Raw genomic sequence first — 16,730 nt, 5'->3', positions numbered from 1 at the left:
ATAAATTGGTTTTCGAATGGAGCACAGTAGTATTGTACCTAATGGTTGCGTGTATTTTGATTTAACAGTCAATTAAATGTCAAAATTTGACGTTTTTGACACAAAATGCACCTCTATTAAAGGATGACTCTTCCGACATATCATTTTCTATGACGGCTGATCGGTGATCACGTGGTGCTTTCCATAGAAAACGTAGCGCCAGAAGCTCTGGCCCGGCCCCGGCCTGGTCTAGCGTGAGACATCTTCAAATTGGCAAACTTTAGTTTAGGTACTCTAGAAGGCGCAAGCAATGCTAAATCAGCCGTAGTAAATACGCGAAACGTTTTAGGGCGTCCGCTAGCTGGCACGGTTACACGGAGCGGGTGAGAGGGTTAAACGAAAAATAGTATGAGCAGCGCTAACTGAGACGTGTTACCTCTCTGTCGCACTTGTAAATTCGTTCTTTAATGTGACAGGGAGGCAACACGTCGAACGTGGTTCGCGGTATGTCCTCTGGCGCGGACGCGTGCGACGGATTTTACCTACTATCACAGAACACCGCCTCTAGAAACCTAATATTGGCCATTTTGTTCCCGACGCAAATCACCAAACTGTGAGGTGCGGGAGGGGTGCTCACGGCGTTGCGATTGGTCGTTTCAAACATGGCGCGCTGACACGTGCAAGCGTAGGGATGGGACATGTTCATTACAGGTAGTGGGTACTGCTACCAGTGATACCGAAATTTATTGTGGTAAAATTGTTACCAATTTAGTATACTTAGAGTAAACTTACTTAATAATTATATTGATTAATTTAATATTTCATTAAGTAATTTAACAATGTACCTGAAATTTTTACTTAACATATTAGGGCATTTCTGCTTAAAGTACCCAGAACATGAATTTTAAAGTTTAGAATTTTTATATTATTTCCACTCAGAATCGCAATCTCTTTTGATACGAGAAAAAAGTGTCGCCGAAATCTCATACAATTATTTTCTTTTGTCCGTTTTATTAAGGTCATAGAAGGTTGTATTGAAAACATATTCAAATGGACCAATAACATATGCCTATTACAAATCAACTCCGAGTTCTCTCGCACTTATTTGAAGTTCATCATCAGGTCCATCTCGAGACATGAGACCTAACTGCTCACCTACAGGATTCTAAAAAACCCATACAACATATGTCTATCACAAACCAACACCGGGTTCCCTCGCACTTCTTTGAATTTCATCATCAGGTCCATCTCGTGACATGAGACCTAACTGCTCACCTAGAGGATTCTAAAAAACTCATACAACATATGTCTATCACAAACCAACACCGATTTCCCTCGCACTTCTTTGGAGTTCATCATCAGGTCCATCTCGTGACATGAGAGCTAAGTGCTCACCTAGAGGATTCTAAAAAACCCATACAACATATGTCTATCACAAACCAACACCGAGTGCCCTCGCACTTCTTTGAAGTTCATCATCAGGTCCATCTCGTGACATGCGGCCTAACTGCTCCGCTGGCCTAGAGGATTCTAAAAAACTTACACAACGTATTACCTATATATTATGTCTAAAATGGTACAATACGGTATGACGAAGCACGAAGTTTCCGCAACTGAAAAACCATCATCGTCACATCACTAGTCGAAAGGGAAAGGGATAGCGCATTGCATTTTCAAGTTGACGAAAAGGGACGGACATACTTCGCCTCTGCTTACTGACCAGTATAAAATGAACCCCGCGGACAAGAAACATTATTCAATAAAATAATGAATTTGACTTTCCTGTGGGATGTTATTCCATCTGTTTCGTAAGTAGATGTCTTAGATGACTTGCCACACCATTTTACGCTGCAATATCCCATGATTTCCCAATGAATTCAATAGTTTACGATTTATTTTCTTAGACTCGTGCACACTGCTAACAGGTCGTTACGTTGGGCGCAACTGATCGGAGCGGCGCGCGAACAATCTTATATTTGACCTATACACCATACGGGCGGTGACCGCGAGTCGTCCTATAAGCTCGGTCTATAGGGGTTGGTCTGTGCCTACTATACAATGCGCCCGCTCCGTTCGCCCGCCCACGCTAGCGGACGCCCTTACATGTCGCGTCTAATAAGCAAATGATCTGCGAATAACCCTTCAGAAACCAATAAACCGGATATATCTTCGTATAAAACTCAAACGTATAGTATTATTTAACTATTTTCTATTTAAATAACATTAAAACGCTGTATTTCAATACGGAGTTACTCCCTTTTTGTCTAAAGCTTTGGCACTTACGTCATTTTGTTTTAAGTTAGTTACATCGATGACGGATTTAGACGCTTTGATAGGCGCCCCGTCCATTTTGTGGATTATTGAGCCAATTGTAATACGGATTTATTGTTTTTTGTGGCTGCCGGTTTTCATTTTGACTGGCTTATTATTGAATTTGATTGAAAGGAATTTGGCGTACCTAACTTAATACATCTACTTTAGATAGATTACAGCTATTCTGAATTTATAGAAATAGGCTTAGGATATTTTTAAGAAGTACCTAGGCTTTATCAGGATAAAGAGTAGTAGCAGCAGCCTATGGACGCTTACAAATTCTATCTCTGCAAATCAAAAATAACAAAATTTATCTAAATTTTATCTCTGCAAGCAAATCTTATACATTTAAACAAGCAATTCTTGTATATTTATTTTTGAAGTGAAAACTTCTTTAGCGGCGCTGAGCACTTTTTGAGGTGGGAAAAAAATGATAAACTCGAGACAGCGTAACGCGTAACGCGCTGACGTCATGTGTCACGGACAATGTTATTTACCAAAGAATTTTAGTCATAAGAATAGAATAGAATAGAATAGAATAGATTTATTCGTAAGCACAAACAATCGGAACAGTACATAGTATAAAAGAAAACACAAAATAAGATTAAAGTGCCACGAAATGGCCCCATCTCAGCATGTTGCTGGTGGCTTCCAGCGCTGATCTTCCGATGAGACCACCAAGTGAGAAGAATCACGGAAGGTAACAGACAAGAAGAAAAAAGACAGAAATAACATACAGTAAACAGTTAGTTAAATAAGAAAAAAGTTACACAGCAAGAAGATACAACATAACGACTATTTACAATTAAGATTAATTAATAAAAAAACAAGCATCGTGCTCTAAATCGCTGTATCTTGGCTTGACCATATCTTGGCTGAGCATTACAGCTGTATATACTACTAGCGCCAACGGTGGCTACACTAACTAAAAAGCAATGTCAGACCAAACCAATATCGAGCGTTCATGCATCATCATAACGTATCATAATCAGGTCAATTATTTAAAACTGGACTTTTATATTATGCAATAAAGCTCAATGTTCTAATCTTGTACAGTCACCTGCAATAATATGTTACTCTTCGAAGGCCGCATAAATATCTGACACGATCTTATGTGTAGAGCCATAAGAACGTGTCACATATTTTACCGTCAGCTTGCCTCATCCATTCTTGTTTCCAGAGCTGCTGTACGTCGAAGGAATTTTGTGTGAGTGTTTCAGCTGCTGCGTATGCCGGGCGACGGGACTTAAGTCTCGCCATAGGCGGGTTGGTAAACTCCTGATGCATTGGGAGAGACGGACATGCTCTGATTTTGTTACTCTCTTAGCAGCGCCTGTTTCCTTCTCAAATGTGGAGGTGGGATTCGACTGAGCGCAGGAAGCCAGTGGCAAGGTGTAGATTTCACTGTCCCAGTAATGCATCTCATGGTGACATTGAGCATGGAATTGTGCACTTTGTAGCCAAATTGGAGCACAGTACTCTGCAGTGGGATATACGAGCCCCAGAGCCGTTGAACGGAGAGGGAGGGAGGGATGAGGTGCCAGATAACTTGTGCAGTATGTTGTTCCGGGTCGATATTTTAAGCGAGAGCTTGGAAAGGTGTTCTTTATAGCTTAGAGTCCTATCTAAAGTAATACCAAGGTATGATGGGAAAGGATTGTATGGTAACCTTTCACCACCTTTTTTTTTTTTTTTGACGGAGTGGGGAATGCTTTTACGCATCCCTCCCCGGCCTTGGGGAAGGCCATAATGGGGAGGGTATGTGGGACTCCCTCCTTCGGCTCCCTCTCCTAGCGAGAGGGAGGGAAAGAGAATACCCACTAAACCCCACTCCGGCGTCTCACCCTCTCAGACGTTGTATGGGGGCATCATGGGCTCGCGCATTCATTCTTCCACAATGCCCCCCGAACCTTTCACCACCTAGAGTGACAGTTGGCTCGTGTTTAGCGAGGTGGTTGCTTAGGTGAAAGCAGGACACTTCTGTTTTTCTGGCACTCGGTATGAATCTCCACTCTCGAAAATACGCTTCCAAGATCTTCAAATCCGTAGTAAGCTGGGGTAATTCAATAAAGCTACATCTTAATGAAATCGCTGATAAAAGTGAACTCTAGTACTGGTGAATAAAACTCAAAATATCCTGACCAAATATATTTAAATGCGAGGTCTGCAAGGTAACTTTACAATTTCTATTCGAATTTTAAACAATTAACGCTACAAATAAATTTAAGCTCACTGGCCAGCAATTTCGGAACTAATTTTTTTCAATAGAAAGGAGGATGGGTCAATTATTCATAGTGCTGCAGACATTTTGGACTAGTCATTGAGTTTTCACTTCTGTCGGCACTCCCGGAGTGCAACCCGTTGTTTTTTTTTATTTGAGTATATTTGTGTATACCTATTTCAGGGATCTCGGAAACGGCTCTAACGACTTCGATGAATGCTATATTAGTATATATTAGGGGTATTCGGGGGTGAAAAATGTATCTAGCTAGGTGTTATCTCTGGGAAAACGCGCAGTTTTGAGTTTTTATATGTTTCCCGAGCAAAGCTCGGTCACCCAGATATTTATATCTTAAGGCAACACGTTAGAAACAAAGCAGTTAAATTAACGTTAAAACTTGAATTAACGACAACATTAAACTAACTCCGCCTCCGTTATCGTACCGCAGTTATCGATAGTCGATATAATCCTGAGCCGAATGGTTATTGTTACGCATATCGATATCTTGGATAGGGTTGGTAATGGCGGCTCGTAATAATATATCCCATCAAAAACATAAATGTGAAATGAGAGCCAAGTTCAATATTAAGAATAATATCTGGAAGACCGAGCGTTGCTCGGAAAATATATAAAAACTCAAAAATGCGCGTTTTACCAGAGATAAGACCTAACTAGATCGATTTATCGCCCCCGAAAACCCCCATATAGCAAATTTCATCGAAATCGTTAGAGCAGTTTCCGAGATCCCCGAAATATATGTATAAATAAATAACTAAATATACATGAATTGCTACGTTTAAAGGTATAAGATTCGTCGTTGTTGACTTCTCCGGAAAAAGAATTAAGATCTATATGGGTGCCAAGTGCTAGTTTGCTTGGGGTGTAATTCAAGTTCAGGATTTGTCCGGTTTTTACAAACACGCTATATTATTTCCTATGTTACATTTTAAAATTTAGTGATTTGGTATAAAAACAACCGCAACTAAGAATGCAGCTGTACATATTATCAAAGACATATGTAACTTCGTATAAGACGTATAAAGTATAAGGAAAAAACGTGCCTCGGAATTCAAGAAAAAGTCATTCTCGAATAGATGCCGCACACACCTTTAGCCTATCCTCGGCTAGATGGCGTGACGACACCGTTTCATATTTAACAATTTTAACACATAGATTTCAGTGAATGAACATGGATCAAAATGAAATAAAAATAATAAAATCATTTATCCATATATATACATTTTTTTGATAATTTTATACGTTTTCATTTTGAGTTTTAGTCGTGTGTCGATAGATGGCAGTAAATTTACAGTGACTACAAAATTTACAATGACAGGACCCCTCTATACTATCTATTCTTTTTGATATTACTTTGACGACCGGTCTGGCCTTGTCGGTAGTGACCCTGCCTATGAAGCCGATGATCCTGGGTTCGAATCCCGGTAAGGGCATTTACTTGTGTGATTAGGTAGCACAGATATTTATTCCTGAGTCATGGTTGTTTTCTATGTATTTAAGTATGTATACATTATATTTATCGTTGTCTGAGTACCCATAACACAAGCCTTCTTGAGCTTACCGTGGGGCTTAGTCAATTTGTGTAAAAATATCCTATCCATAATATTTATTTAAATATTATATTACTGTTACGGCGTCGTTGTTAGAGTCAGACCAAGAAAAGTCTGCAGCAGATTTGATAGCCCACGCAGTGTAACTGTTATTTATACGTAATAATTTCATAGAAGTTTGACGTTTAAAATAACACGTGCACTGCGTGGACTATTAAATCCGTTGCAGACTTTTCTTGATCTGACTCTACCGCCGCTGTATCTGTCAAATTCCTAATACGGAAGTTTGACATTTAAAATAACACTTACACAATCTGTGCTATCAAAATCGCTGCTAACTTAGCTTGGTATAAATCTGTCTCATTTATCTAGATAAAATGGCTCGCCATTTTCTGATCATCTCCATAATCATACTTTTTTATAACGCCTAAAAAATAATTTGCAAAGCGTGAATTATCGTAATACAGGCAGTACCGCGAAACACATAATCTGCCTTAAGGGATAATAATAAAAAGTTAATAAATCGCCCTTAAACGCGGCCTGGGACTCAAATTACATGGCGAAAGGTCCGATATATTTTTAAATGACGGCGTATAGGTACTGAAATATATAAAATAACAGCGGCAGACGTATTATGGATGATTTTATCCATGTGATAAAGTAACCGTCACTTTTAAACAACGCGTTTTATCACACTGTCACGTAGACAAGAACGACCATCATATCCGTACAGGGATAGGTCAATGAAATTACCTGATAAAATGCTTCGTAGTCGACGATATACGCAACGAAGTCCCGGATAACTAAAAATCTTATAATATGAAAAGTCATCCCGGCGCCGGACGCGGCCCGGTCTAAGTCATACTTAATGCTTGGAAAAGCAAAGTTGTCGATACAACAGTTTAATGTTTATGATGCTTTATTTTCGTATCAACCACCGATTTAGACTTGAAATATGGGTTATTATAATATTGGATTATTTTCATTTCAATACACCATTTAGAGTTAAAATATCGTTGCAAATTCTAGGGTTCTTTTATGAATAATTTAGGCAATTTGGTGAAATAAATTTGCGTTCTCAGACAGTATCAGTTAATCTAACTTAAACGAGTTTATTGAGGTTATTTGAATGTTTCTTGAGCATCGGGTATCCAAATTGATAATAATTTTGCCTTTGAAATTAGTTCTTTAGGTTAAACTATAATGTATACTCTTACCTAAAAATAAAGAGATATTTTGGGAACATTTTTACACAGATCGACCTAGTCCCAAACTAGGAGTAAGTAAAACTTGTACCATCACGCTCCGCGATTGTGGCGCCATTTAGGGTCCTAGCTAAATTGGTTGTTCAATACTTACGCTATAGAATTTCCCACTTAGCAAGAATCCTAAATGACATAACAATAATCCCGTGTGGTGACTGTACTTTTCCGTACATATTGGCATGGGTGAATAACAACAAAATGACATAATTTAAGATATCATTTTGAAACATGTAAGTTTAAATTAAATAGCTTCCTGCTATTGAAAACTGACTGACTTCTTGCCCTTTTAGACATACTACAGAAACATTGCAGTAGGCCCCTTCGGTCTACTCCTTCCTTACAAATATTTCTCTAAACTTATATTTTTCCTTGTTACAGCGGCCATTGAATCTCTACACGCACCGACCGGTGGCGGCGTCGAGCTGCCTTGTGACGTCACACCAGCTCTTCCCGATGACCGAATGGGGCTGGTCATCTGGTACAAGCAGGGCCACGACGCGCCTATATACTCGTGAGTACAGTTTACTCAATTGTGTGAAAGATGGCGCTGATAGGTGCGGAGTGAATCCTACATCGCGCAAGTGTTTTTTTCCCGTGAATTGTATATATTCAATTTCCCTACATAAAACTGAAATAATCACGTAAGGGCCTTTATTTGGCCAAAATACATGTAATATACTAATATTTATTTGATTAATCTCGCTATAGCTCCCACTCATACACAACCAAATGCATTAAAGCGAGAAGGCAGTTAAATTAATCCAGTTAAAGTTTCGGGATCTAAGAATGTAGGTTTAAAAGAATTCGTGTTAAGGCTGCCTTTTATGGGGCAAACTTTTTACGACTCCGGTTTAGTTTTCAATTCGCTTTCACGCGACATATAAAGAGTTTATTCGAATATAAATTTATTCAGTCTATTCTGTGTGACGTTTTTATTTCACTTCAGAATAAAGTTTAACAAGGTTCTAATTTGATTTGATAAACTTTTTTTTAACATTTAAATTGAATACGTTTAAGGACCTCAGCACACGGAGCGTAAGCGTAAGAGACGCGAAACCGTATCGTAAAAACGAAGGGCCTAATTTACAACAAGAACATAGGATTCAGTGAGAATGACAAAGATGTAACTATGTAATATACGATTGTCTATAAGTATTCTTCGTTGCCGTTAATTTTAGTCCGGATCCAAAGCAAAGGAGTCGTTTAACACACTACTTTTAGTTACCGTAAAATGGGGTGAGTAGGGACGAAATCGAAGTTCAAACCTCGATAAAAGTTTATTTTTATATGTGGCACATTGATTTATATACAAAAAAAGTGTTCCGGATGTATGAATTTTATTTTGTCAATGATAATTTGTTGTTTCATTTCATAACTTTAGAGATAAACACGAAATAGTAGGAAATCCCAGCTCACCCCGTAGTTGGGGTGAGGAGGGATTTCCTACTAAGGTGAGTTTTGAAAATTGTTGGGTCGACACTTTGGGATTATGAACATTATAATAGCTTGATGTGTAATAATATACTATAATTTACGTAGCAGTAGCCTGGAAAAACCAACTCACCCTTCTGTCATCCCTCCTCACCCCATTCATAACCCAACTGCCCTCGTTATCCCTACTCACCCCATTTTACGGTACCATTTATGTACTTTTATCACCTTTATGATTGTTTCTAGTTTCACTGTTTGTGACACTATTAGTTGCATAGTTTTATTTTGTACTAGAATTTTAAGTATATCATGATAGTATATCAAATTGAGAATCAAGTGGGTAGGTACCTACGTGACGTAGGATCATAAAATTACAGTTATACTAGAAATTAGCAAGCTGAAGTGGCAGTGGGCTGGCCATATCGCACGAAGAACCGACAACCGCTGGGGTAAACGTGTTCTTGAGTGGAGACCGCGACTCGGCAAACGTAGTGTAGGACGCCCCCCGACCAGGTGGGATGACGATCTGCGAAAGACTGCAGGCAGATGCTGGATGCGGCAAGCTGAGGACAGGGCGCTATGGCGCTCTTTAGGGGAGGGCTATGTCCAGCAGTGAACTACTTATAGCCTGATGATGATGATGATGATGATAATGATGACTAGAAATAAACATTGCTCAACCATCAATATCGCCAACAAGCCAATGACAGTTCTAATGGCACTCAACCCTGACTGACTGATCTTCTCCATACAAGGCATCCTTAACACCAAAATATTAAAAAAACTCCTCATCCAACTTTCAACCTTATACTTTGTATATTAAGATTCAAAATAAATTGCACTTGCAGCTTTAACTATCCAAGCCCTTGGCAAAGAAATTTGGACTTAATGCAGATGTGTTAGGGTTGAAATTAGTTTGAAGGGTATACACTATGTGTGACAGAATGTATTTAGTTCACTTTAACTTTATACGAAAGAGGCGAATCAGGTCAAAAGGATTATAACGTGGTAATTTATATGTTAATAGTTATAGTCTGAGAGCCAGCCGTCTAGATTTAGATGATGCTACAATCGGTACCCTTATATGGTTGTTTTTTACAAGCTTTTATTTAGTTTCACCTGACCGTTGTCTGTCGGTCTGTAATCAAATCTTGCAAGTTAAATTTGATCCACTTCCCGGTTTCCGATTGAGCTGAAATTTTGCATGCATGTATAAATCGGATGACAATGCAATATTATGGTACCATCGAGCTGATCTGATGATGGAGACAGGATGTGGCCATAGGAACTCTGTGATGAAACAACGCAACCTAATTGTGTTAGGGGTTTTTAGAATTGTCTCGATGAGTATTAGTTGTCTATTTAATTACACAAACGGGTCTACCGCGATATAATTTCATTGTTTTTACCTTTAATTCCGACGTTTCAGCTGAGTTGCACCAGCTGTGGTCACGGAAAGACTTCAGAACTACCGGTTAGTAATTTTGGATATTGCGGTGTGGATTTTTCCGGCTGTGCGGATACCACATTTTTTTTGTATTTAGGTTGTGTGGGTTCGAGATAGAAAATTCAAAATTTATTGGTTTATTGGTTTATTTAAAACGACCCATTGATAACTGGCTCTCTAGCATGAACTAAAAAGAAAGGAGACTCATTTGTGGTTTCATTTACTGCACTGTTTATTGCAAACTGAATTTGGTGCAATTTTTCGTCCCAAGTCCTATGGTTCTCCTTTACGTACGAAGCTACAGCTGTCATGACCGTTTTATTGTATCGCTCAACCAGGTTTACCTGTGGAGTATATCGAGGTCCGTAAAAAACTTTAGGTACGTTATAACGCTTCATTAACTGTCTAAATTCCGATCCCGTAAACTGAACTCCGTTATCAGTAATTACGGTTTCAGGTACACCGTGCTTCAAAATGACATGGTGCTCAAAAGTCTTCGCCACCAACGCGCTGGTTGCGCGGCGAAGCGGAAAAAGAAGCGTATACTTTGAAAAGCAACACGTAACCACAAACAAAAACGTAAATCCTGCACGAGAGCGCGGAAGGGGACCTACCAAATCAATACTTAACGCTAACATCGGCCGATCACATACTTTTGGCTGTCCCATCAAACCTGGAGTCGCTTTCTGTGAATGCTTATAGGCTGCACAGGTATCGCAAGCCTTCACGAAATCGACAACGTCTTTGTACATCAGTCACCTCAGACCGGTAGTTCAGTCTTTCCGTGACCACAGCTGGTGCAACTCAGCTGAAACGTCGGAATTAAAGGTAAAAACAATGAAATTATATCGCGGTAGACCCGTTTGTGTAATTAAATATGTGTACAAAACGCGAGAGTTTAAAGTGTTATATTAGTTGTCTGTCGTAAGAAAAGTACAGTCAGCGATAAAAGCTTGAACCAAAAATGTATTTTTTGCCAAAAACTTATTTAGTACTTATCTGTTTTAGGCAGGCTTAATGATATACATTTTCAAAGATCATAATAAAATGAATGAACACCGATGATACTACTACTTCAGATAAATAACTTTATCAAAAACCTATAAATAATATCATAAGTAGCATATAGAACAACTCGCCAATGTCCTCTTATAGTTAAAACATCCATATTATGAACTCTCTTATAATAAAATCATGGTAAAGGCATTTATTTGTGTGTGTTTTTTTAGAGATTTTTTCCTATATCTGCGATAAACACAAAAATAAATGCCCTTATCATGTTTCGATCCAGCTGAACCTCCTTCTTCATAAGCAGATACAACACACTAGGCTAAGACTGCTGGGAGGCCGTTAATTGCTTGACACTTACAGTACCCAAATAAATAAAGAAGTTGACAACTCGAGACACAATATTGAAGAAATTTGAACCTTATGCAATTCCATTTTAAGTTCAAATTTCTTCAATTTTATATCTCGAGTTATCAACTTCGTCCCGCCATGTACCGCCATATTCCCATTAAAATTGGCATGCGAACATGTAATTTTATGTGCATCTTGGAAATAGCTACTTACTTGAATCATGACGTCTTCCTGTAGGTACAATGTACGCACATGATACAAGCTGAATACTTAAATAGGTCACCACATATTAACTAGAGCACAATCTTCACATTTCCACTGTCAGTCTTTGATAAATTCGTAATGCGACGAGGTAAGCGCTTTGTCAGCGGGATCCCGGCCTATAATCCGTTATTCGGCGTATCAAAGGCATATCAAAGGGCTATTTAAGCTTAATGCCGTCAACTTACACGATTTAACGTCTTATCTCTGAGTTTCCGGTTTAAAAGCTTACGTTTTAATTAAGGTAGATAGTGTTTGGGTACAGACAGACGGACATATAGTTTGGAGATAACGAGGTTGGTTTTTAAGTGACTTTTGACGTGTTGTATTAATGTTTTTGATTTGGAAGTATGTAGGTACCTGTGAGATTCATTATTAACCTCCTAGGGGCTCACTCGTTACCAGTCCGCCGGACGATATCAGCCTATCAGTTAATCGCAAGAGACCACACGCTAACAGTCTCGTTCAGGTTTTGGCCTGACGACTAACACGAACATAGTGTGTGGCCGCTTGACAATTCCGGTCAGCGCCGACGAATATCGGCCGGACAGTCCGTGTCCTTGGGATAAAAACTGACGACTCTCAACTGCTAGTCTGTAGTCGCAGAGGTGGGAGCAGGCCATTGCCAGCAGGCAATAGTCGCTTATGTATGTGGACGTTATTGGTCTAGGACGGCAGGCCGCCCGATAGGACCAGAGACTGCAGGCGGATTGGCAATCATTGGGCCCCCTAAGCCCCAGAATCGTTTGTTTAATTTTTTAATTTGGAACCTTGACTTATAAGTTAAAATTACGTTTTGGAATAAAGTCTTTATAAAGGCCTCTGGGACTCAGGAGATAGTCAAAGTTAAATTACGAATAACGTAATCCACTAAAACATTTTGACTTCAAAAAATAAATTATTTGTAAGTAATTAAAACACCTGTGGTGGGTCTAATATATCTGTGTAATTAAACTAAAAGTGTTTATTTATCAAATTTAATTCCGGTAACTGCCTAATTATTTAAATCTTGACAATGACAGTGGGCCCGATTTGACAACTAGTTACCGGTTTTGAACTAGTTTTGATACAAACCTCTTGGTAATTGCCGCACCGGAATTTCGATATTGATTCTCTTCAATTCCGGTATTGAAATATCGTAAGTCTTCTTCTTCCTCGGTAAATCATTGCTGAGGATCGCGACCATGTGTGCATCTCCATAGTGTGCGGTCATAAGTCGATCTCTCAATGCCTTACGCATTCAGTATAATAACGGTTTCAGAGTGTTGTTGGGGTTGCCTCGATTTTGCAGCGCGTCGGGGATGTTTGCCGAAGCTCGCGTGGATCGCTTCCAAGCCATAATGCGCAAGAGGGTGGCCTCCCTGATGCGCCGTATTAGGGACAGCCCCAGCAGCCTTCTGAACACTGTTATTGACAATTTACAGTGTCCAATAGTGCTCAAATGGAACGCTATGCACATGGACCATAATAGAGATGCTGTTAGGCAAATTTAGTTATTTAAGAAATAGTTTTAGTTTAATTTGATTTATTGTAATGTATGGATCTTATTATCTGAATTAAATATATATAAAAAAATAAGCCATATGGGTCACGCGCTGCATGTTGCCGCCAACCACCCTCTTGACAGCATCCTTTAAGGATGCTAGAGCATTTAGTTACTGGGGACGCCTTGGCTGTCACTTTCTTTATGGCTATTTGTACATGATTTGTACGTAACGTACAAATAGCCATGTCAGATAAACGTCGGTCCATACAAAAGTTTGCACAACTGTGCAAGGTTTTCGGCAGAGGGGTAAGCTCTTAAAGGCGATTCCAGTTTATTAAATGCTTTAAGACAACATCAGACCATCTCATGGTTTCCTTGCGCACGCTTGCCATCCATTTGACCATTTTGACCTAAGATAATCTGCCTTTCTAGGGTCATAGGTAAGTATCGGTACGATATTCCGGTATTTCGGAATTACGGTATCCATGCCCTAGTTGCAAAAGTTATGCTGTTGTGGTATCCGTATGTCTTTATAAGCACATCACTCATAAACGAGTATCTTATAAGCACATCACTCATAAACGAGTATCTTATAAGCATTAGTCATGACGTGAAACTGATGCGCTTAAAAACAAAACAACTCATAAAAGCGACCAATCTCCTAATCACGACGTTACTCTTTAAAGCATTAAACATTCGATTTTGAGTCTTAACTTTATTGACATAGATACGTGTTTTGAGAGTAATCTTCGAAACACTAAGTTTAACACATTGACATTAGATTTCGAGCCTTAATTCTGTCGACATAAAGTGCTTTTATTCAAAATGGCGTCGAATACGTTGTCGACTAAAGGGTGAAACGTCAAATGTAAGAAAGATGACAGCAGCCGGCTCTTTTGATGGATTATACAGATTAGGATCAGTTAGGATATATTATAATATCGAATGTTAAGGCTCGTGCTGTAATCGATATTTAATTGTTTAGTCAGCTATAACAAAGCTATACGTTACTTACTGGTCTAGAATGTAAAAGAATGCCTGTCAAATGTCAAAAGTACGACAAAAACAGCTGGGCCGTATGCTTGTTCGCTACAGACGTAGTATAAAAAACCGGTCAAATGCGAGTCGGACTCGCGTTCCAAGGGTTCCGTACATTACTCAATTTTTAACAATGTAGTTTTTACTTGGAACGCGCGTGAATGAAATGTTTTTAAAAAACCCTTAGGGGTCGATCATAAAATAAGTAAGAAATTAAGTCCAACTCACGCTTAACTGCACATTTTTAATAGGTTTTCCTGTCATCTAAAGTAAAGTAAAGTCTAGCTAGAGTGTCATCTTTTAGGTAAAGAACTATTTTGTGTATTTTTTACAAAATTTTAGACAACAGTCGGACAGACAGACAGACGCACGAGTGATCCTATAAGGGTTCCGTTTTTTCCTTTTGAGGTACGGGACCCTAAAAATATTTAGCGCCACAGTTTAATTAACACACGAAATGAGCATGCGAACTATACGGTATAGTCTATACCTATATCAAGGTTTCTGACGCCCTATGGAGCCTTTGGCACGAATAATAATAGGCAGAAATTGTTCTCCCAGAGTGCCCCAGGCTTCAGTCATAACAAGACTGAGTTAGCGCGACATTATAGTACACATTAATAAAACAGTAAGAATACTGGCATTCATATTGGGGGTGTTTACACGGTGATTACTGATTAGTGTTTATTGTGAGTTCATATAATTTGCTAAATATCTGGGAGACCGAGCTTTGCTCGGAAAACATATAAAATTTCATAAATTCGCGTTTTCCCAGAGGTAATACATAAATCTAAATCGATTTATCGCCCCTGAAAACTCCCATATAGCAAATTTCATCGAAATCGTTAGAGCCGTTTCCGAGATCAAGGAGCAAAGGTAAGAACTCGCAATAAACACTAATCAATGTGTAAACTGGCCCCAATGTGTAACACAACAACACTTATCCCGCAGCCACACTTATCCGTATTGACTTTAAGCTTTGTTAAGCCCATACCGGTTTTACTCTTTTTCTAAGCCGATAATCTCTTCTGCCGAAAGAAATATAATAACTATATGTACGAATAGTTGTCATTGCAGGATCTATAATAGGTATTCGTATAGGTAGTTACTTATTATATTAGCACTCATCGTAACAGGAATTTTGATGAATCAAAACAAGGTCGAGCAATTATTTTCTTTTGAGCCCATATTATTTTGCTTTTTTAATAACAGGGATTTGTTCTTGGTTACAGATACATCTTTTAAACATCCAGTTTAAGCATCTTCCATTCCCATGTTTCAGAAGGTCCTTTCGAATAATTACTTAAAAATCAGGAATAAGAAAATATTTTTTTTTTGATAATGAATTAGTTTGTTCCCGTTATTCTAATCAACTTAGTTTTGTTATTATTTGTATAGCTTTTCGGCGAAAGGAAACATTCTATCATAAACAAAATATTAAAATTCATTACTTTTACTTTTTAGGTAGTTTTAGTTTAGTCTGTTTAGTTCTTAGTTTAATTATTTTTGTTAGTCATTTGTTTTTAGGTGTAATTTTTAGAATAAATATTATAATTGTCATACTGTTTCCTCAGTAGGTACTATGAAGTGTAGACACGACCTTACATGTTATGCCTAGTCTACTAGATCTTCGTTACAACGTCATTAGGCTGTGTCATAGAGAATAAAATACATAGTGCTCACTCCATACATCAGTTTTGGTACCAACACTACTATTATTTTCGGGTGCGTATCGATGGCTATAAACATTTTTATTATAATATCAGTTGCAATAACGCTTATTTAGTATAATTATTAAATGATATAACAACACTGAATATACATATGATGATGATGATGATGATGAACATATGATATTATTATCGTTTTATATAATGATTAATTGATCTAATAACATTTAGCATAACATTCTTGAAATAATGCATATTTACTATACCAAATTTATGATATAAAGTTATTTCATCTAAAGTAGAATTGTTATAACCTTTGTTGATATAATGTATTTAGATATATAATCCCACATTTACTATTACACACTACAAAAAACGATACTCCTTGTACGTATGATGAACTGCTATTTATAAGCATTATATCACATGATCGTTATAAGAAATAAGTGTTATACCGAAAGATAATTATATATGTAAAATAATATTAAATATTTGAATAATATACCAAATGTATAATAAAATGAGTGATTATATTTTCGGAAATTTTATTAAATGTTGATATATCGCCAGAAAATATTAATTATTTTTATATCGATCATTACACACCCATTATTTTCGTAGTCGACATCTAGCATCGAGTAGCGGAATTATCATGCAGTACCGCTACTTGACAATAGATGTTCCGGCGACCG

At 38.1% G+C, this 16,730-nt stretch overlaps 1 protein-coding gene and 1 long non-coding RNA gene across 2 annotated transcripts in view; one reads left to right on the top strand and one right to left on the bottom strand.

Annotated features, from left to right (window-relative positions):
- The window catches only part of LOC134801803 (B-cell receptor CD22-like), a 700,667-nt gene that overhangs the window by 566,552 nt on the left and 117,385 nt on the right, over positions 1–16,730 (top strand). Inside the window, exon 3 of the mRNA XM_063774411.1 lies at positions 7,725–7,857. Coding sequence (XP_063630481.1) covers positions 7,725–7,857 — 133 coding nt within the window. The remainder of the gene's footprint in view (positions 1–7,724; positions 7,858–16,730) is intronic.
- LOC134801760 (uncharacterized) lies at positions 3,611–4,342 on the bottom strand. Its single transcript, XR_010145715.1, has 2 exons — positions 4,213–4,342; positions 3,611–3,971 (listed from the first exon to the last, which is right to left on the bottom strand). It is a non-coding gene; the product is annotated as an uncharacterized LOC134801760 (long non-coding RNA).

The sequence above is a fragment of the Cydia splendana genome, chromosome 23, assembly GCF_910591565.1.
Source record: "Cydia splendana chromosome 23, ilCydSple1.2, whole genome shotgun sequence".
NCBI lineage: Eukaryota > Metazoa > Arthropoda > Insecta > Lepidoptera > Tortricidae > Cydia > Cydia splendana.
This window is presented reverse-complemented; position numbering and strand designations above follow the sequence as displayed.